This window comes from Rhinatrema bivittatum, chromosome 1, assembly GCF_901001135.1.
Source record: "Rhinatrema bivittatum chromosome 1, aRhiBiv1.1, whole genome shotgun sequence".
Classification (NCBI taxonomy): Eukaryota; Metazoa; Chordata; class Amphibia; order Gymnophiona; family Rhinatrematidae; genus Rhinatrema; species Rhinatrema bivittatum.
Window position 1 is genome coordinate 336,097,982 of NC_042615.1, and position 21,482 is coordinate 336,119,463.

General features: G+C 40.9%; 1 protein-coding gene across 1 annotated transcript in view; it reads left to right on the forward strand.

Moving 5' to 3' along the window:
• MOB1B (MOB kinase activator 1B) overlaps window positions 1-21,482 on the forward strand; it is a 125,512-nt gene that overhangs the window by 79,256 nt on the left and 24,774 nt on the right. Inside the window, exon 3 of the mRNA XM_029598683.1 lies at window positions 3,851-3,944. Coding sequence (XP_029454543.1) covers window positions 3,851-3,944 — 94 coding nt within the window. The remainder of the gene's footprint in view (window positions 1-3,850; window positions 3,945-21,482) is intronic.

Genomic DNA, 21,482 nt, shown 5'->3' on the forward strand with positions numbered 1-21,482 from the left:
TAAAATGTGTGGACGTATGCAGTTTTGTAATTCTCTCATATATGAAATGAACATGCTCAGCTTCAGACTCACTTAATTTGGATTATATGGTGTCTTGATTTATAAACTGCCCCTGACGCAGTGCCTAGTGAACGAAACGCATAGCTCATGTCGGGCTTTCTTTTCGTTGTTGCATCTTGCAAATTAATTAACTTTTAGTAAATCTCTCTGGTATCATAGGAAAATCTGTTGGTTGCCTATATATATAGTATACTTGTGTGTAATTTTACACACGTATCAGTCTTACGATATTCTAAAAGGCCATTCCTGTGGGTAGAGAACTACTTTACCCACAGAAGTGCCTTTGAAAATTACTCTCAATCTTCAACCCTAAAATGTCTCCCACAGGAATGGCCTTTTAGAATATCGCGAGACTGATGCGTGTGCAAAATTACACACAAGCATACTATGGGGCCGACGCAATAAAGGCGCGTAGAAAGCGGGTGCTCTCTTAATGCGCGCATGGCACCCCAAAGGGTGGCTCCATGCAATATTTAAATTAGGGGGCCGCGTTAGCAAGGATGCGCTAGGGTCGCTCACGACCCTTAGCGCATCCTTGCTAACATGAACCCAGACTGTTTAGGAAACAGACGCCGGAGGGATCAGGCGGGGCGGTGCCTGGCGGGGAGGGCCGTGGCAGACGTTGTCCGGGAAAAGCTAACATGCGACTTAGAGACTCCCGCCTCCCTCCTCTCACTGAAACAAAACCCACCTCTTTAAAATAAAACAAAGTGGAAGGGAAGAGCGGCGGCGCGGTATCGGGGACCTCTTGTGGTGGGTGCTTGCCGGGACAGGTCCGATAGGTGCGGGCCGCTGCTGAGGTGAAGTGTGTGTGGGGCTGTGGGCAGTTCGGCAGGGAAAGTTCCAGGTTATGCATTAGACCTGGTGTAGAGAGAGAGATTTTTTTTTTTTTTTGTTGGGGTTGATAGGGGGATTTGGTTTTTATTGGCGTCTATTTTCCTTAGGGGCAGACAGCCACGAAAACTGACGTTGTTAAACTCTGCATTGGTTTTTGTGATGGGTCCGATCCTTTATTTTTTTTTTCTTATTTTTTCGATGCGCACATCTATTAACGCCTGCTCCTGGCAGGCGTTAATAGATGACAGTTAAATGTGTGTCAGAGACGCACATTTTTCTTTTTGCATCGGGAGTGCATGCCTAATAGCCTCATTCACATGCATTTGCACATGAAGAGCGCTATTGCATTCACTCTGCGTTAGACGCGTGTTAAATAGGCGCTAATCAATCCCCTAATGCAATAAGGGGATTAGCGCCTAATTTACCTGCGTCCAACTGCACGTTAACAGTGCGCTGGGCTCAGCACACCATATTGCATCAGCCCCTATATGTTCATATTTTTAGGCACACAGGGAAGAGGCTCTTCAGGGATTTGAGTCTGGGAAAATCCAGACTTATGCGCCTACTTCTTGATTTTAAGAAGGGTACGCATGAAATCTTTTGGGAAAAATTGCACTCGCCAAATAGGGCATGCAGTTGTGCAGGATAATTTCCAAAGTGGACTTGCTTGTGTAACTGGGCTTTGGAAATTGTTGTAATACGTGTTGGTGTATGTCTGCCGACGGACCTGTGTCATGTTTCAAAATTGCCCAAAGGGATTTCTGTGGGTAACGCGGCCCTTTTGAAAGTTTCTCGGCTGATGATGTGTGTAAAAGTCCATGCATATCCTCTGTATACAGTACATGAAATTTTAAGTGTGTCGGGAGAGATTTTCAGAGAATGGAGTCTGGGTAGAATTTGTATTTACTCGCAGACTTTTTCAATTTTGAAAAGCATGTGCGTGAATTTCCCTGAAAATGTGCTCTGCACAAAGTAGCAGCAGTTAAACTTCTGAAGGTAGTTTCCTTGGAATAATTTTCAAAGTGTAAAAATTTGCTTTGAAAATTGGTGTAACAGCTCACAAAATATGTAGGTTGTTTACAGATCAACTAAGGGAGAAATGTTATAACAGCCTACATACATTTGTGAGCTGTTACATGCATTAAGTTAAATTAATTTTCAAAGCAAACAGCGTATGTAACAGCTCACAAATGTATGTAGGCTGTTATAACATTTCTCCCTTAAATTAGTTGATTTGTAATTATCAGTTGCTGACACTACCTGCTTTTTATATAAGCTTTATCCAGATAACTCTCACCATAGAAATGAATCCACTCTCTAGAGCACATGTGTATAGAAAAGTGTTAAATAAATAAATAAATGTGGGCAAGGACTTTGGAGCACCTGCAAGCCTGGCCTATGCTGTGCTGAGGGTGATCCCTCTGAACAGTTTTTCCATGCTTGTTTTGCTTGGGTTGGTTTACTCTGTCCCTGTAAGAACTCCTCTTTTCCCCCTTTTAATCCTTTAGCACACTTTTGGCCTGATTTACTAAGGCTGTTCTCACATTTTGTATTATAGAAAAAAAGCTTAGCAAATCAAACCCTAGGTACTTACTGTAATTTTTCCAAATTTTTTTTTTTTTTTTTTTTAAATATCCCGGGCTAAACATGGGGTAGGAAGTTTTTGTCTGCAGCAATCAAAGGCCAGTGGCACAAAATCTTTCCTAAAGCTTGGGCCCAGGCCTCTTCCTTAGCAACGTAAAGCAGAGCTATCTTCCCCACCTATCCCCCTCCCCAGCCTCTGACACTGTGCGTGACTTCTTTTACTGTGTATGTTGATGGATAGTATTGCCATATTCCCATTCATTTGTCTGCTCTGATCTCTCTCTTGTCATCCGCCCTTTTTGATCTCTACTGTGTCATAAATTCTCAGAGCAGGCTGGCCTTGATTATTAAACCTGCTTGGTCTTTTCCACTCATTGGCTCTATGTCCACACAAGTCAGAAATCTAGGGGTTATCCTTGATAATCAAATGAATTACAGATCTCTCATAAATAATATCGTAAAGGATGGATTCTTCAAATTACAAGTTTTGAAAAGGTTGAGACCTCTCCTCCATTTCCAAGATTTCCGTTTAGTGCTACAAGCTATCATTCTCACGAAAATAGATTATTGCAACTCGCTTCTACTAGGCCTCCCCGCTAACGCCATAAAACCCCTACAGATGCTGCAAAACGCAGCAGCAAGGATCTTAACCAAGTCCAATAAAAGAGACCACATATCACCTATTTTGAAAACCCTACACTGGCTACCTGTGAAATTCAGAATACTATTCAAAGTGCTCTCAATAACCCACAAGGCTCTACACAACTTGGCACCACTCGAGCTCAAAATCCCTCTCCGATTCCACACCTCCTCCAGACCAGTAAGACAAGCCTATAAAAACAACCTACATACACTACCGATGAAGTCAGCATTAAGCAAAAGAGCCTTCTCTACAGCGGGCCCCAAAATCTGGAACTCTCTCCCACCAGAACTCAGAGCAGTGCAATGCTCATCTACATTTAAAAAAAGACTCAAGACTTGGTTGTTCAACCAAGCTTTCCCATAATAGCTTCCTGTGGAACATCTCGGCCAATGATTACCCACCTGAGAGCTATTTAGATCATCTATAGAACTCACTTAATCTATGGCAGTCGAAGACATAACCTAGTCTTATAATTAGCAACTGTTTATTTAACCTACATTAGGCACTGTATCTTTTACTTATACCTATATTAGGCAATGTATCTTTACTGGTTAACCCCATATTTACTTATCCAAGTTATATCGACCTGTTCTTTGTAAGACATTTACTTGTCAATGTTATTGTTCTGTTAAAATGTAAACCGAATTGATCAGTAATTCTGTTATTGGAAAGTCGGTATATAAAAATGCTAAATAAATAAATAAATAAATGTTTGATATTTTGCAGCTGTGGATTTCTTCAACCAGATCAATATGCTGTATGGTACTATCACAGACTTCTGTACCGAGGAGAGCTGCCCGCTGATGTCTGCCGGACCGAAGTAAGTCACCATGTCGCACACTGCTGACTTCTCCTTGCGTTTCTCCAGGGTGTACCCAGTTCCATTAACTTTAACGGAGCTCCTCATTGGGTGGTTTAGGAGATCTATGAATTTCAGTGTACTACTGCTGCAGACCTCTGCTGGTCGTGGAGGGTTCACCTGCAATACCGTGGAGCCCACCAGGTGACGCGGGACTCTGTGCATTCCCTTCTGGGCTTCGGCAGTAACTGATGTGTGGTGAAGGACTTAATTATAGAATGTACTAGAAAATCTAGTCAGTCAGGCAGTCAAGCAGCCACCCGCAATTTATCTGCATTGAAAGTGAGTCTTAGTAAATGATGTTTTGCATGGGTAGAGTGGGTGGAGGAGTGCAGTGGAGTGGGTGGAGGAGGGGAGTAGAGGGAGGAGGGTTGTCAAATTATGTGGCAAGTTCTATCTACCAGTTTGGACTTGATGATAGTAGAGATGAAACTGGAAATTTTGGGGTGTTGTCATTTGTGATTAATCCCTGTTGTTCTCGCCATGGCAGGCTGTCCTCATTATGCTGCTTTTGACGTGCATTAACTCCTCCGAATCACCTGGAGGATAGCAAAACCGAAGGGAAAATTTCTTCTCCTCTGTACCCATTCTGCCTAGATGCAGCCTCATACCTGCTGAATACCTTATCAGGATCTGCTTCTTATTCATTCGGGCAGGTGCCCAAAGAAGCTGTTTGCATTCATTAGTTTTTGGCTCTGCAGGAGTGTGCGTGGGTGGGGAAATTGGCCCTGACTGCCTTAGTCACACATCAAAATGCTGCCAAGCCATGAAAGGAGAAAAAGTTCTTTTACAAGGAAGAGTCCTTGCTATTTATGGAATTTACTGACTGTGGGCTATGTGTATTTTCATTGCTTTTTCATAAGTGCAGAATAAGGAATCGAGGTAAATCCATGGAGGGTTTAGATAGCTCTGTCTGTTCCGGAACCCGTTGGGGTCGTGGGTTCCACAGCACTTGGAGTAGCGTTTATCTCTGTTATTTTGTGGTAGATAATCAGATAAATGTAGCCAAAGGAAGTGTAGGAGAGGCTTACCTGTGATTATCAGCAGCCAGGTGTCCTGTTGATGTGCTTTAAATTAAATGCAGGATGGTGCAGACAGAATTTTTAGCTTTCTCCATTGTTGGTTCATGGTAGTAAATCTTGTATGGTACAGATATCCGGGAAAGAATGGATTATTAACAGAAGGCTCTTAGTAACTTAAGCTTTTAGCTCTGTAGTTAGTGTTAATTTTTATTCTGTTGTGAAAAATGGAAAGTGGACAATATTTGTCAGTAAATGACATCAGTCTCTTGAGCACATTGCACATACTCGACTTCTGTCTCCTTGTGACAATATGTCTGACAAGGATCACCAGTTTGCAGCAATGCCCCGGCAACAACTGCAAAATGTGGCTTTTTAAAAAATAATAATAATTTTGATTTAAATGATTTTAAAACTTTTTACAAAATAAAATGAACATTTTCAGAAAAGAAAGGAGTCAGTGTTAATTAGCAAACTCTACATCATTTATTCTGGTTTAAATCATCCAACCCTTCCATGCTCTAGCAAACTTATTTAAATACAATGTATTAAAATGTCCAGTTTTTATTTTGGGTATTGTATTTCAGTGTTTCCCAACCAGTGTGTCGTGACACATTGGTGTGCCTTCAGACCTGATCCAGGTGTACCACGGAAAGGTCACCGCTGTCTGATGCTCAGATCCAGCCTAGGCCTAGGGCTCTGCTGTCAGCACTTCACAGCAACAAGAATCACCAGTCTCTCTTCCAAATTTTAGAGCAAAAGAAAACAGGGGTAAAGACGCACATGAACCTGTCAGCATGAGCCCAGCTCCCTGTGTATACAAGTGCAGCAGATGGTGCGGTGTAGGCAGTTAAGCTGCCAGGGCACAACTACTTCTCCCAAGTGAGTCACATTCAGTTCATCCACAGCCCCTTATTCTATAAGGGGGTAAGTGCGTCCAAATTGCGCCTCCTTTTCCCCGTGAAACTAATAGTGCAAATTCAGGTTGATGAGGCTATTAGCTATTCTCCCCCGATATATATATAAAAAAAAAAAAAGGTGCGCCCTTACCCGCACATTTTTACCCTCAGAAATGAATGCCTGCCTCTGACTTACTATCGTGGCAGGCGGTCAGGTTAGGAAAAGTGACTGTCAGTTAAGGAGCATCCATTTTCCTAACCTATGGCTGTGCACAGGTTTGGAAATCGGACGCTCGTAAAAATTGAGCGTCCCTTTTCCTAACCTGCTGACAGCTTGACCTCTCCTCGGCGTCTGTTGCTGAGGAGGTGCTAGGGGTGCACATTTGTCCCTAGCGCCTCCTTGGTAGCGTGACCCCTCATTTAAATATTTGATTGCACGCTCAGGAGAGGTGACTGGGCCCGTGTTAGGAAAGCGGGGGCCCTCAACAGTGAGCGCCCGTTTTCTGTGTTGATTTATTAGATTGGCATGTCAGTCTGGGGATAAAACAGAGGCGAGAAGGCCTCAGATGGGGAAGATGAGGTGGTACTGAATGTAATGTGCGCACTGCACAAAGTGGCTCCCAACTATCCATGCCCTGCATATTGCCCATTAATTGACACACTTCAGGGCTCATTCTGTGGCCAACAGGAAGATTTATGCTTGATTACTCATGTCCTCAGAAAGGAGTTCTTACAAATTTAAGAGCCACGGCTGGTGATTCTCGTTGCTGTGGGGTGCTGAGAGCAGAGCCTTAATGCTATTCTGATCTGAGCATCAGACAGTGGTAATTTTTCTATGGCACATCTGATCAGTTCTGAAGGCACACTGGTTGGGAAACACTGATCTAGAGGAATTTTAGTCTTCTGTATTAAATGGAATAATTAATTTATATTTGATTGATCACAGTTCTTTAGAAAAATCAATACAATTTGCAGTTAAAAAAAGCACATGTAAAACAAAAATTAAAAAATTGCAATAAAAATATGCAAATAAAAACAAAGGTTATGTATCAGAGCAAATGCAGATTATATATAAAATAGAGCACAAATATCAAGACAGTATAATATCTGATAAAAGCATATATAACTCATAAAACCTGAGCAACAAAAATGAATATTCACGAAGTTTTAATGTCTAATAGACTGAATCAACAAGAATCTAATGCCAACCAACATAAATGGTTTTTAAATTCTTCCTGATTTTATTTAAAGTCTTTCTCAAGGTGCAAATTCAACAGAAATGAGTTCCAAAAACTGCGAGCAAGATGAAAGAACAAGGGACTTGGCCTTTTAATTTGATTCTATTTGGAGAAGGAGCCCTCAATAATTCTGGCTGGGAGGACCGAAAACAACGGCCTGGAAGATATGCAGTCACAACATTTGAAAAATAAACTGGAGTACCCCAATGTAAAACTTTATATGCGAGGAACCCAATTTTAAACTGAAATAACAGTGAGATAGGCAGCCAATGAAGTTGCTGCAAAAGGGATGTGACATGATCATATTTTTTCTTACCAAATATCAGTTTGGCTGCAGTATTTGAATGATTTGAAGCCTGCTTAACAACTGAGATGAAAGACCATGATAGAGGGTGATGCAATAGTCCAGCCTACTTAAAACCAGAGAGTATGTTAATGAGTTGAGATCTTTTTGGATATTGAAGATTTAAACTGCCTAATAAAGCATCGAAAGTAATAACGCTGCACCAGAGAAGAGATTTGAGGGATAAATCTAAGTTGAGAATCAAACTTGAAACCTAACATAGTAATAATGTCTTTAAGCTGGATTGCAGATCCTGACATGGAAGGTGAAGATAGATGATCCAGTCTTCTAGTAATCACATAGAGCCTCTGTCTTATTCAAGATTACTTTAAGTTTGAAAAGGTAAGCCAATCTGTGACTTTAGTGAGACAATTGTTAGCCATAAAAATCAGAAGATTCTAAGTTCAAACTAACCACAATCTGTGAATATCAGCTTTATATCCACACTTTATGGATCACTGTGGATCCATAAAGTCTAGAGGACGTGAATGAATGTGGAAAAAAGGATTTGCATTCATAAAAAAGCAGGGAGTAGCTTGCTTGTTACGGCGGTTACTACCCCAAACCAAATAAGCCTGATACTTCACTTTAAATGCAAATCCAGCATAGCTCTCTGCTTTAACGGCAGGGAAGAAAGACTGATGCTTCACACATAACCAGCATGGCTCTCTGCTTCAACGGCAGGGGAGAAAGTCTGATGCTTCACTTTCAATGCATGTCCAGCATAACTCTCTGCTTCAACAGCAGGGGGAATGAAGAAAAGAGGATCTATATACAGACAACAACCAAAAAGGACTGAATTACATAGTCTGGGAAAACAAAGAAGCATGAGTGTAGCTTGCTTATTGCGGCGATTACTACCCCTAACTAATTAAGCTAAATATTTCACATAGATGCAGTTCCAACACTGCTCTCTGCATTAATGGTGGGGGTGGAAGGGAAATAGAACCAAAAGTTTACTAAGAGCCAAGAGTAACAGATAAGTATGAGAAAAAAATGTGCATAGCTTGCTGGGCAGACTGGATGGGCCGTTTAGTCGTCTTCTGCCGTCATTTCTATGTTTCTATGAAGTAGTAGTTGAAGCCAAGACTTTTGAATTAAAATAGCCAGTGGGGCTAGATACAGACTGAATAAAGCTGGTGACAAGATGGAGCCTTGAAGAACTCCGCAAGAAAGAGAATAAGAAGATGAGGTAGAATCCCATCCCACATTAAAGGATGTGTTGCTGAGAAAAGAAATGAGCCAATTGAGTGGACTGTCACTGATGCCAATTTCTATCAAATGTTTTATCAAGAGATGATCTACAGTATTGAAAGTGGCGCTCATATCTAGGAATACTGCAAGAACTGCTCTTCCACTATCAAGGTTCAGACTGATGACCATTGAGTAGTGTAGTTAAGGCTGTTTCAGTGCTTGTAGCCCTTCTGATAGCCAGACTGTTTCAGATGCAGTTTTCTCCAAAAAGAAATGAGTTGTATCGAAACAATTTTTTCAATACTCTTAGAAAGAAATGGAAAATTTGAGATTGGCCTATAGTTTTCATATTATCCAGGGTCTAGCTTATGCTTCTTCAATATTGGATGCATCTTCACTTAAGGGTGTCAGGAAGGAATATCCTGTTCTAGGCTAGAGTTAATAATGTCTGTCAGGTATGGAAGCAAACCAGTGTCAGGGTCTCTTATGTATTTAAAAGGTAAGGTGTCTCCAGAAGAATATGACTTTGCACTAAACTTACCTTATTGAAAGTAGCTAATTTGCTGGAAGAAATGCATGAATCATCAGTAAAAGAAGAAACTATGGAATAAACCTCCGAATTGGGTACAAGACTAATAGGCTGAAATATTCCTTGAATCTGTTTAATTTTAGAATCAAAGGCTTGGACAAAGCCATCTGTAGTAAGACAAAAGGATGAAAGAAGAAAGTCCAGAGAACTTAGAAACTAAACTAAAAAGGTGATGCTGTCTGTTTTCTGCTTTTGCAAGAGCCTTCGAGAAGAAATCTTTTACCTTTCTGAAATAAAGAAAGTTAATGCTTGATACATCCTTGAGTTGAAATTCACTAATTATGTTTTTGTGCTTGCATCACTTACTTTTAAACTGGCAAGAGATTTTTGTTTTCAAGATACACAGGCCAGAATGGTAGCAAAGAAAAGAACCAGGGTGTTTATGAGAGTGATAAACTGCTGGAGGTATTTGATCACAAGCTTCTCTGACAGTGAGATTCTAAAAATAAACCTTTTCATCAAGAGAGTATTAAATTCATCAGGAAAAACAAGTTTAGAAGCTAATTCTTTGATTTTTATTAGACTTGGTTCACCTGCAAGGAAATTTAGTGATTGGCTTTTAGAAGGAATGACTTGGGAGTATAAGGAGAAGGAAATCCATCCAAATAAGAGGACTTAGCTCAATTGAAGTGACTGGAATAGAAATGTTGACGGAAGAGAAAATGAGATCTAAAATATTCTTCCTTGTTAGTAGTTGATCAATCCATTGAGTTAACTGGAGATCCAACATAGCTGCAAAGAATTTAGTCTAGTTAGGTTTAGACAGCTCATCTGCATGCAGATTGAAATCATCCAACAGTAAGAAGCAAGAGCTCTTAATGGCACATACATTAATAAGCCTTATCAGGTCATGCAGAGATAAGTTGGTGAAAATTTCAGATCTATTAGTAAAAATTTGTAACCTATCATTAAAATCATCCATTGTACCAGAAGACTTGGTAGGTGGCTAATGTAGCCCCCAATATTTAAAAAGGGCTCCAGGGGGCAATCCAGGAAACTACAGACCATTTAGCCTGACTTCAGTGCCAGGAAAAATAGTGGAAACTATTCTAAAGATCAAAATCACAGAGCATATAGAAAGACATGGTTTTATGGAACAAAGTCAGCATGGCTTTACCCAAGGCAAGTCTTGCCTTACAAATCTGCTTCACTTTTTTGAAGGAGTTAATATACATGCAGATATAGGTGAACCAGTGGATGTAGTGTATTTGGATTTTCAGAAGGCATTTGACAAATTTCCTCATGAGAGGCTTCTAAGAAAAGTAAAAAGTCATGGGTAAGTGTCAATATCCTTTCATGGATTACAAACTGGTTAAAAGACAGGAAACAGAGAATAGGATTAAATGGACAATTTTCTCAGTGGAAGGTAGTGGGCAATGGAGTGCCTCAGGGACCTGTATTGGGGGCCCTTACTTTTCAATATATTTATAAATAATCTGGAAAGGAATATGACGAGTGAGGTAAAAAATTTGCAGATACAAAATTATTCAGAGTAGTTAAATCACAAGCGGATTGTAATAAATTGTAGGGAGGACCTTGTGAGACTAGAAAATTGGGCATCCAAATGGCAGATAAAATTTAATGCAGATAAGCCCAAGGTGATGCATATAGGAAAAAATAACCCATGCTGTAGTTACACAGTGTTGGTTTCCATACCACCCAGGAAAGAGATCTAGCCATCATAGTGAATAATACTTTGAAATCGTCGGCTCAGTGTGCTGTGGCAGTCAAAAAAGCAAACAGAATTTTAGGAATTATTAGTAAGAGAATGGTGAATAAAACGGAAAATGTCATGCCTCTGTATCGCTCCATGGTGAGACTGCACCTTGAATATTGTGTATAATTCTGGTCGCCACATCTAAAAAGAGATATAGTTGTGATAGAGAAGGTACAGAGAAGGGCAACCAAAATGATAAGGGGGATGGAACAGCTCCCCTTTGAGGAAAGACTAAAGAGGTTAGGACTGTTCAGCTTGGAGAAGAGACGGTTGAGGGGGGATATGATAGAGATGTTTAAAATCATGAGTGGTCTAGAACGGGTTAATGTGAATCTGTTATTTATACTTTCGGATAATAGAAGGACTAGGGGGCACTCCATGAAGTTAGCATGTAGCACATTTAAAACTAATTTGAGAAAGTTCTTTTTCATTCAATGCACAATTAAACTCTGGAATTTGTTGCCAGGGGATGTGGTTAGTGCAGTTAGTGTAGCTGGGTTTAAAAAAAAGGTTTGGATAAGTTCTTGGAGAAGTAGTCCATTACCTGCTATTAATCAAGTTGACTTAGAAAATAGTCTCTGCAATTACTAGCATCAGTAGTGTGGGTTATACTTAGTTTTTGGGTACTTGCCAGGTACTTGTAGCCTGGATTGGCCATTGTTGGAAACAGGATGCTGGGCTTGATGGCCCCTTGGTCTGACCCAGTAATGCATGTTCTTATGTTCTTAAAGCAAAAGGTTGATAAATCAGTAAAACATTAAAATTAATAAGAAAACTAATTTGTAAAAAAAAAAGTCTTTCTGAATTGCTGCTAGAAGAAATGTGAAGTTCTTTAACCCCTAAAGAGCAATGAAAAATGTCTACACCACACCCCTTTTCTTAGATCTGTGTTTATGCACAAAACCATAATTAGGAGGACATGCTTCTTGAAGGCAAGTTATGTCATCTGCAAATAGCCAGGTTTTAGTTTAAAAAAAAAAAAAAAGTTAGTTTTCTATCAAGAATAATATCAATAATCAGAGCAAATCTTTACAAATTGAGCAGGCATTTAATAAAGCACAACTTAAGTGCTCATGGAGATGAAAAATCATTTTGATCAAAAGACTGTACAAAGCACTAAAGCAACTTCAGGAAAAAAAAAATGTGTAGATCTCTATATTGCCAAATCATACGGGAAAATGTAGCTACCATATTTGCAGAGTATGAACATAGCCAGTCTATTTTAAGTGGTCTGGCTGGGATAAAATTAATCCTTTGCACAAAACTTAATCAATCTCAGGTTAGTATTAACTGTCACAGACCTAAGAGACAAAATAACTCCACTCTGGTTTTCATTATTTCAAAGCATTTACAAGGGTTTCTCTTCATTACATATCAGTTTGTTATAAGGACCAAGGTAATTTTTTTTCCATTTCCAGTGGCACTCTTCCATAATCACACCTAGGGAATTATGTAACTAAATATCTAAGGAAATGGGAGGCGGGGACTTTAAATTCTTGGTTAAATAGCTCAAATGATTTAAGAAAGTTATAGCTTATAACTTCACTGGTCTATGTATTCCTTTCTGCTTCCACATATAAAAGCCTTTGAAATGGGATTCTGGGGGGAGGAGCCAAGATGGGCGGCATGGTGGTGGCTGCTTACTGTTTTTGCGTCTCTCTTGTCTGAGGGATAGCTCCCAAAAGAAAGGGGAAGACTAGAGAATATCCCGTGGAGTCTCCAGTTCTCCCCATTTTCTGCAAAAGATCGGCTGCTTTGCTCTTCCGACCTCCCAACTTCAGGGCATGGTAGCCCTTGTTGCAGTTACCGGTGAGGGAGCGTTGCTTCAGCTGGGAGAGAAGATCTAGTTTAGGCCGCTAGATCAGAGGCTGTTGCCAAGCTAGAGAGGATCAAAAGCCATGACTGCTGAAACCTCGTTGTCTGATTATGTCAGTGCCTCGGGGGCTGAAGAAGGAGTCAGCGTCTTGAATGGTTGCCCTTTAACAACATGCATGGTGGTTTCTGGAAGCATGGATTTCAATTCTGAGGGCCCGAGAGAAATCGAGATGATATATGCTGGATTAGAAATACCATTGGATGAGGGGTTTGATGACCACCTAATAGCTCTTGGTGAGTCCCCTGCAGTTTTTAATAAGCCTGCTATGATTATCCTGGACTCTCTCTGGGCTATTTGGTTAAAATGCACCACAGAAGTGGGGATGCTATCATCTAAAGTGGAAGCTTTATCCCAAGGTTTTGAAGCTTTTTGTCCAGGAGCAACAGAAACATAATGGAAAGAGGTGTTACTGATATTACATCTTTGAATGCTGTGGTTGGTTGTGCAAGACGAGAATTTCATGCATAATAAACTGGAAAGTTTAGATGCTTACATTTTCGTAAAGTGCCTGGGATGTTGTCTTAAGGCTTGTTCAGGAAATACTTAACTGATATTCTGCATATTGCACCAAAGCATTCCCACCTGTTAATATAATTTATTTTTTGCCTTCTAATATTTGGAGTGGGAATTTATGGTCTTTGAGGGGTGGGCAAACTTCTGTGGCTATGCATAATTTAACATGTTTTCTAGAGTAGTCTTCTATGGGCTGTTTTGAACGAGTAACATTTGAATGGTATTTGAACAGGACTTGGGTTTGTATTTTCATAATGCAAATGCTTTGTTTTTTTGGGTAAAAAGTCTGGATTTATCCAGACCTGGCTAAGGTTGGTTACCCAGGAGAAATGATGAAAGTTTCTAGCTGTGTGTCTCTTGGCACTGCTTTCATTTTATATCATCCATGTAAATGGCTAGGTAAGTATAAATCTGCTGATTTTGTACTGTTCCCCCCCCCCCCCCCCCCCACCGATTAGCTTAAGACTTTTTCTGAATGCTAAAAAAAATCCCTCTCTATTTCACCACCAGTGATAACAGGTAATAACCAAGCGTAATTTTGATGTAGCTCAGTGGTACTCAAACCAGTCCTGGAAAACCCTCAGCCAGTTGGGTTTTCAGGATAACCACAATGAATATTCATGAGATAGATTAGCGTGCACTACTTCCTTAGCGTGCAGATTTTCTCATGCATATTCATTGTGGATATCCTGAAAACCTAACTAGTTGGGCAGGTATGGGAGCCTCTTATCTAGTTTAAATTTAATGGGGTATAGTTTTCATTCTAGTTTCTTCATTGTGTTGTTTGTTTTTTTTTTTCCATTTCTTTTTTCTCCATATATTTCTTACTCCTCTCTCGAATATCGGTGTTAGCCACATCCTATGCAGATAACTCTGGTCTTGCTGTAGGACTGTTTTTAAGCTTTCCAGATATACTTATGACTAACTTTAAGATAGCCAGGTATATTCAGCTGTGCAGCCACACCACTGAATATCCCCATTAAGTTAGATGGATAGCTATATCCAGCTAACTTACGGGCCGATTCAGTAAAAACGTGGGAGAGCGGACGAACGCCCGCTCTCCCGGTGCGCGCAATTCAGTATGTAAATGAGGTGGTGTGGTAGAAATGAGCAAAAGCGCATCCATAGCGCCTCCTTTTAGCCCGGAGCGGTGGCTGTCAGCGGGTTTGACAGCCGACGCTCAATTTTGCCAACGGAAAATGTCATAATGCCTCTGTATCGCTCCATGGTGAGACCACACCTTGAATACTGTGTACAATTCTGGTCGCCGCATCTAAAAAGAGATATAATTGTGATAGAGAAGGTACAGAGAAGGGCGACCAAAATGATGAGGATGGAACAGCTCCCCTATGAGGAAAGACTAAAGAGGTTAGGACTGTTCAGCTTGGAGAAGAGACGGCTGAAGGGGGATATGATAGAAATGTTTAAAATCATGAGAGGTCTAGAACGGGTAGATGTGAATCTGTTATTTACTCTTTCGGATAGTAGAAAGACTAGGGGGCACTCTGAAGTTAGCATGTGGCACATTTAAAACTAATCGGAGAAAGTTCTTTTTTACTCAACGCACAATTAAACTCTGGAATTTGTTGCCAGAGGATGTGGTTAGTGCAGTTAGTATAGCTGTATTTAAAAAAGGATTGGATAAGTTCTTGGAGGAAAAGTTCATTACCTGCTATTAATTAAGTTGACTTAGAAAATAGCCACTGCTATTAGCAACGGTAACATGGAATAGACTTAGTTTTTGGGTACTTGCCAGGTTCTTATGGCCTGGATTGGCCATTTGTTGGAAACAGGATGCTGGGCTTGATGGCCCCTTGGTCTGACCCAGAATGGCATGTTCTTATGTTCTTCTTATGTTCTGGTGGCTGGCAGGACTTATGCTGTACTGGAGACAAGCTGGGTCTAGAGGTAGGGAAGGTGCTGGAGACAGTGCAGGCACAAGCAATGAGACAGGAACTGGAGACAAAACTTTAATTGGTGGTACCCACTGAAATCGGAGGCACAGGTAGGTATTAAAGGCTGGCAGGGATTGGAGGTAGGGTTGGAACAGGAGGGAAGGCCTGAGACTGGAGACCCACAGGGACAACTGGAAAAGAGCACGAGAGTAGGGCAAGGAAGTTACTAACATAGGCCAACAGGAAGCTAATGCAAAGCAAGGCATGTATAAGACCAGGAGGCCTAAGCACACCTTAAAGCAAGATGGAGTGAGGCTAGTAGATCTGAAGGCCTCAGGGCTGGGCAAGAAAGCCAGGGAGACCTAGGAGACTGCAAAGCAGGGTAGAAGGCTAAAGGAAGCCACAGGGCCAAGCAGAAGGAAAGGTGGGACAATGCATAGAGCTGAGGTGACTCTATAAAGAGGCACTGGCTTCTGGGAGAGGCAGGGCTAAATGGGCTGGCCCTGTTGTGTCATTGGAGCATTAAGGAGATGGCTAGCACAGGATAGAGGGCGATTCTGTGAAGGCCTCTGCTGGTGGGGAGGTTGCCTAGCAGCCAGGATCCTGACAGCTTTGTCCAAGGCTTATCCTATTGTTCTCTGAAAGGCCATCACAGGTGATCTTTGCATAAAAAAAACCCAAAAAAACCCTTGAATATCTGCATAAGATTTTACTGATTTGGATGAGTACAACAAGCTGTGGAAATCTATTAATATGTCATTTGATCTTTCATAAAGATAATTTCACCATTAGAGGTTCAAATTATAGAGATTTGTTACTTTCAGCTTTTAGTAATTGGGTTACTAATTTATTAGTTTTATCCCCAAACTCATATAAGTGTGTTATAACTTGGGCTGCAGTCTAATTTTGCTGCTGGTTCCACGTTTAGTAGCTCAATCTCCGCTTTCATTCTTACATTCTTTTAAAGTTTCAGCAAATCTGTTCACTGTATAATTTTGCTCTAGAATGAATAGGCTCTTTTCCTTTGTTGCAAAGACTCCTATTTAGATTTTTTTTTCTTATAAGAGAGGAAGTCACTTGCCCCCTCAGAACTGCTGTGAAGGTATCCCAAAGATTATTCACTTCGTCCGAGAATGTTCTTTTTTCACAAAATAAAGATTAGTACAATTCTGTAAATTTTCCAATAACTCTGGATTCCAGAGCTGGTAATCATATAGCCTCCATATAGTACATTTTTTTTTTGTAATAGGATTCAAATTGTAAAGAAGAATGATCTGAGATCTTCTGCCGTAATAGTAGGCATCCAGAATTTTACGCACTTTGTCACGTGAAGTGAAGCCTAAGTCAGTTCATTGTGATATGCAGAAAAGCAAGAAGAAGCTTTTAGATCTGCAAGCATCACAGTGCCCATTATATCTGCCAACATGAATTTTGGTCAGAAGATCAGGCTTGATGGCCTAAAGCTGTCTTATTTGTGATCTAAAATCACATCAAAATCCTCCACCAGAAACAAATTATTTTGTGGGAAATATGGTGCTAAGAACGCCAGCTTATTAAGCAACTTTACAGTGCTTAGGGAAGGAGAAGCATATACATTGAATAAAGTCGAATGGAGGAATAGCCTAGTGGTTAGAGCAGTGGGCTGTGAACCAGGGTTCAGATCCCACTATTGCCCCTTGTGTCCTTGGGCAAGTCACTGTACCCTCCGATGCCTCGGCTACCAATTTAGATTGTAAACCCTTTGGGGATAGGGAAATATCTATAGTACCTGAATGTAATCTGCTTTGAATTGGTAAAAAAAAGCAGAATATAAATAAATTAAAAGGCTCCTTGTTTAGTTCACCAGAAGCAATCAAATGCTGTCCATTGTATCAGACAAGTCACTCCTCTGGAATGACTAGTGAGAGCAGCATGAAACGTACAACTTTTCTTTTCTTTTTTTTGACCTGACAATTTTTTCCTTCTCCTGCTTTCAATCTCCAGCTCAAATGCAACCAAAGCTAGGAACTTGTGCCACGAGCCTTCATTCTCAACTATCCAAAGGTGGTTGTTTGGTTTTGGGGTTTTTTTGTGTTCCTTCCCAACTCACTTTAGTCCAGGTCGTTGTAGAAACATTCCTTGGTTAGAGACCATGCACCAGGGCTCGTTCTGTAATTATGGGCCCTATCTGGCCACTGGGTATTGCTACTGCGCAATGTCTGACTCCTTAACCCTAGGTGGGTGGGAAACAGCACAATATGTTTGACTTTCAGTCTGTACAGCAGCCTTGCGCCTTTTCTTTTAAACTTCCACTGAAAAGTCAGAACTTGTGCAGAATTAAAGAAAGCTGACTCTATATCTTCGCCAAATCCATAATTGTAACTTTCTTTGAAGTTTACAATCTGCACAGTGATTGATCTCAGCAGGGCCCTGGGGCAGGTGCATTAGCTGGCACACTCTTCTCCAACTTGTTACAGATATCGTGATCTGCAGATTTTATCCATGCAAGGACACACATTTCCACATCCAAGCCCTCTACATTCCCTGGCACCACCATAATTCTTACATTATTTCTTCTGTAAAAACTTTCCAGGTTGTCAAACTTAATAGATTGAGCTTCTGTTTGTTTAATCAGCTTTTTATTGCAATTTTCCAGTCCCCTGATTCTATCTTCAAAAGAGCTGATCCTTTTTGCAGCATCTCCCAACCTTTCATTTTGTATTTTAATATCCTGTCCGATGGGGGATATGTCTATAGGGAGGCCATCCATTTTATCTCCTAGCAGTCTCTGGCATTCTTTATTTGGACTTTATGATTGAATCTTGTGACCTTACCATCTGGTCACCAGTCTCCTTCTCTGTACTAGCTCCCTCTGTTGCTGCTGTCTCATACTCACAAAATGGCGATCAAGGTTCCTCATTGAATTTAGGAATAAACTTCTCCAGCCTTTGGGTCTCTGAATGCACAGATTTTCTCTACAGCACCTTTGGTTTCCATCATGCCACTTTTATTATCTGGACAGAATTTGACTTCTGCTACTGAAGTACAGCGATCTACTTTTGGTGCCACCAGCCACCACTGCTGCCTTCTCCTCCTCTCTACTACTAGTGCCACAGCCTTCTCCCAGTGGCTCTGCTGCCATTGAAATTACCGCAGTCCCATGTGGCTCCCGCAATTTGCAGCTTCTCTACCTGCTGTGCATCCCTCCCTTACTGCTGCAAGAAGAGACTGGAAGCAAAGGGAAAAAAAGGTGGAAGAATGAATTTAATGGGGTCTGGGGGGGGGGGGGGAGACTGAGAGGGCACAGAGTATGGAGGGAGAAAGGGAAAAACAGATAAGAAGGAATAAAAACCAAAAAGAGAGGAAGGCAGGAAGAAACAGGTATCTGCAGATAAGAACTACTTGGTCTACCAGCTCGGTCTGCCTGCTGTGCTGCCACAAATCTTAATCTGTGCTCTTTTTACATCCCTTCTCATGTCATGAAGATCTTTTTGTCCCAAGCATGCTTTAGTTCTGCCACTGATTTGGCTCTTACGACCTCTGCTGGAAGTCTGCTTCATGTGGTTACCACTCTCCCGGGAGAAAAAGTATTTTCTCACATTCCTTTTGAGCTTCCCTCTTCAGCTTTATAAGATGTCCCATTGCCCTTGAGCTTCTCATTTTATGGAAAATTTCTGCTTTCTAGAACCTTACTGCCCTTGTAAATTTTAGAATTTTGTATCGTAGCTCCACTTTCCCTTCTTCTAGAGAGAACATTTTTACTCTCTTAATTCTCTCTCTATGTATGGCTTATAGTGCAGACAATGTACCATTTTTGTGGCCGTCCATCTTATCCATATTCTTCTCTAGATGTAGCCTCTAGAGTTCTATATACAAAGAGCAAACTTTGGCCTTCCCGGTCCTTAGAGTACTTAACGTTAGCTCACTTCGATACCAAGGTGAGCCAAATCTGACTGACTTCGGAAAAATAATCAAGTTATTGTCCCAGGTGCAGTCCTTCTGTTCTCACAGAGCAACAGAGTGTGGCACTGTCTTCATCTTCTAGATCTGATAGCGACTACCTTGGAATTGGTTCTCTGGGCCAGAGCTCACACACGCACCCTCCAGTAATCCCTTTTAGAACAGCGGTCCCTGTAGTTCAGAATTACAAGATGTTTCTTCCACCGTTCATAAGGGTGTGCCTAGCATGGTGGGCTACTCCCAGAAACCTGTCAAAAGGAATGGATCTGGAACTCCAAGTTGGATTCTGGTCACTATAGATGCTAATCTAGTAGGCTGGGATGCCTGCTGTTGCAGTCAGCCCAGGGTCTGTGGTCCAAGGAGGAAGCCTTATAGTAAATAAACAGGCTGAAAACTAAGACTATCATAAGCTCTTTTACAGTTCCCATGCGTAGTGGCAGTTCATATACTCTTGGACCACAACACTGGCAGTAGCCTATGTCAATAGAGAGGCACTCTGAGTATGATGTTGCCCAGGAGGCAAGCCTTCATTCATTTGGACAGAACAGAATCATCTTCATCTGTCTGCAGCTCACAATGCAACCCTTGTGCAGCCACACACAATAACTTCTTTAACCTTTTGGGACCTGTTTCCAACCCCTGGCATATACCCAAAGACATCATATGCTTATTTTCAGTGGTATATAGCTTTAACTGTTCCATCCTTAAACATTCTGCACTTTACCCCCTGCTGTTCTAATTAATTGAACTCTTGTATAAGACACCACACTCTGTGAACCCACCTGTAACTCCCATCCTATCATTGCGCTTGTAATATTAGCCTGTGTGATCTACTAAGTTGTACAAGCTATGATAACCCAAACTTTGTATCTCATGTTGAACTTTCCTGTTGGAAAAACAAATAATAAATAGACGACGATGATTGCGGAGTAGAAACCATTTAAGCCAACTTCCTCAGCAGGAATGCATTGGATCCTAGGGAGTAGGAGCTCAGCCAGGAGGCTTTTCAGTTGGTAGTGGACCATAGTGCGATCCTCACATGGAGTTGATGGAAGCTCGCAAGAACACCAAAGCCATCAGGTATACAGCCATTAAAAAGAGTGAGATTACAGTGCAATAGATACCTCGATTCAGTTGTGGTCAAGGGATAAGCTTCTTTACCTTTCTGCCTTGGCCTTTAATAGGCAGGATGTTAAGGAGATTAGAGAACAAGTTAACCTTATCTGGCCAAGGAGACCTTGATGTGCAGATCTAATGAGACTGCTCTCTGGCATTCCTCTCGGGTTTTATTCTGGTCATAGTCTCTCATATCAAGAAACCATATTGATGGAAGATCCATCTCAATTTTGTGTTGCAGCTTGGCCTTGAAAAGTTATGTTTGCGCAAAAAGGGATATTGTAAGAACATACGACTTGCCTTACAGAGTCAGACCAATTGTCCATCAAGCCCAGTAACCTGTTTCCAACAGTGGCATATCTGGGTCACAGGTACCTGGTAGGATTTCAAGGGTTACTAAGATTCTATGTTGCTTATCCCAGGGATAAGCAGTGGATTTCAGCAACTCCACCTTTACAATGGTTTATGGACTTTTCCTCCAGATACTTGTCCAAACGTTTTTTTAATGCAGCTACACTAATAGCATTTACCACATCCTCTGGCAATGAATTCCAGAGCTTAATTATGCACTGAGTAAAAATATATTTTCTCTTATTAGTTTTAAATGTATCGCCTAGTAACTTCATTGTGTGTCCCCTAATCTTTGTATTATTTGAAAGAGTAAACAACTGATTCAAGTTTACTTCTTCCACTCATTTTACAGACCTCTATCATATCTCCCCTCAGCAGTCTCTTCTCCAAGCTGAAGTCCTAACCTCTTTAGTCTTTCTTCATAGGGGAATTATTCCATTCCCTTTATCATTTTGATTGCCTTTCTCTGTACCTTTTCTAATTCTGCTATATCTTTTTTTAGATAACCTGCAGTAGTGATCTCCAGCTTATTGAAGTCTCATAAGATTTCGATCTTGTTGACTTATGTGCAGATATGGCTTCTTTTTGAGATTTGTTGTAAGGCCCTATCTGTCTTGCCCTGTTGGGTGGACATTTTGACCATTTTAAATTCTTGCAAGAAGGTTTGGAGAAGGGACTAGCCCTTAATTCACTGATAATCAGATGGTGGCAATCTCTTACTACGGAAGAAAGATTCAGGGGGCCTCCATAGTCTTGCATCCGGATGTGACTCAATTTCTTTGTGGAGTGAAGAACATTCATTCTCACTTT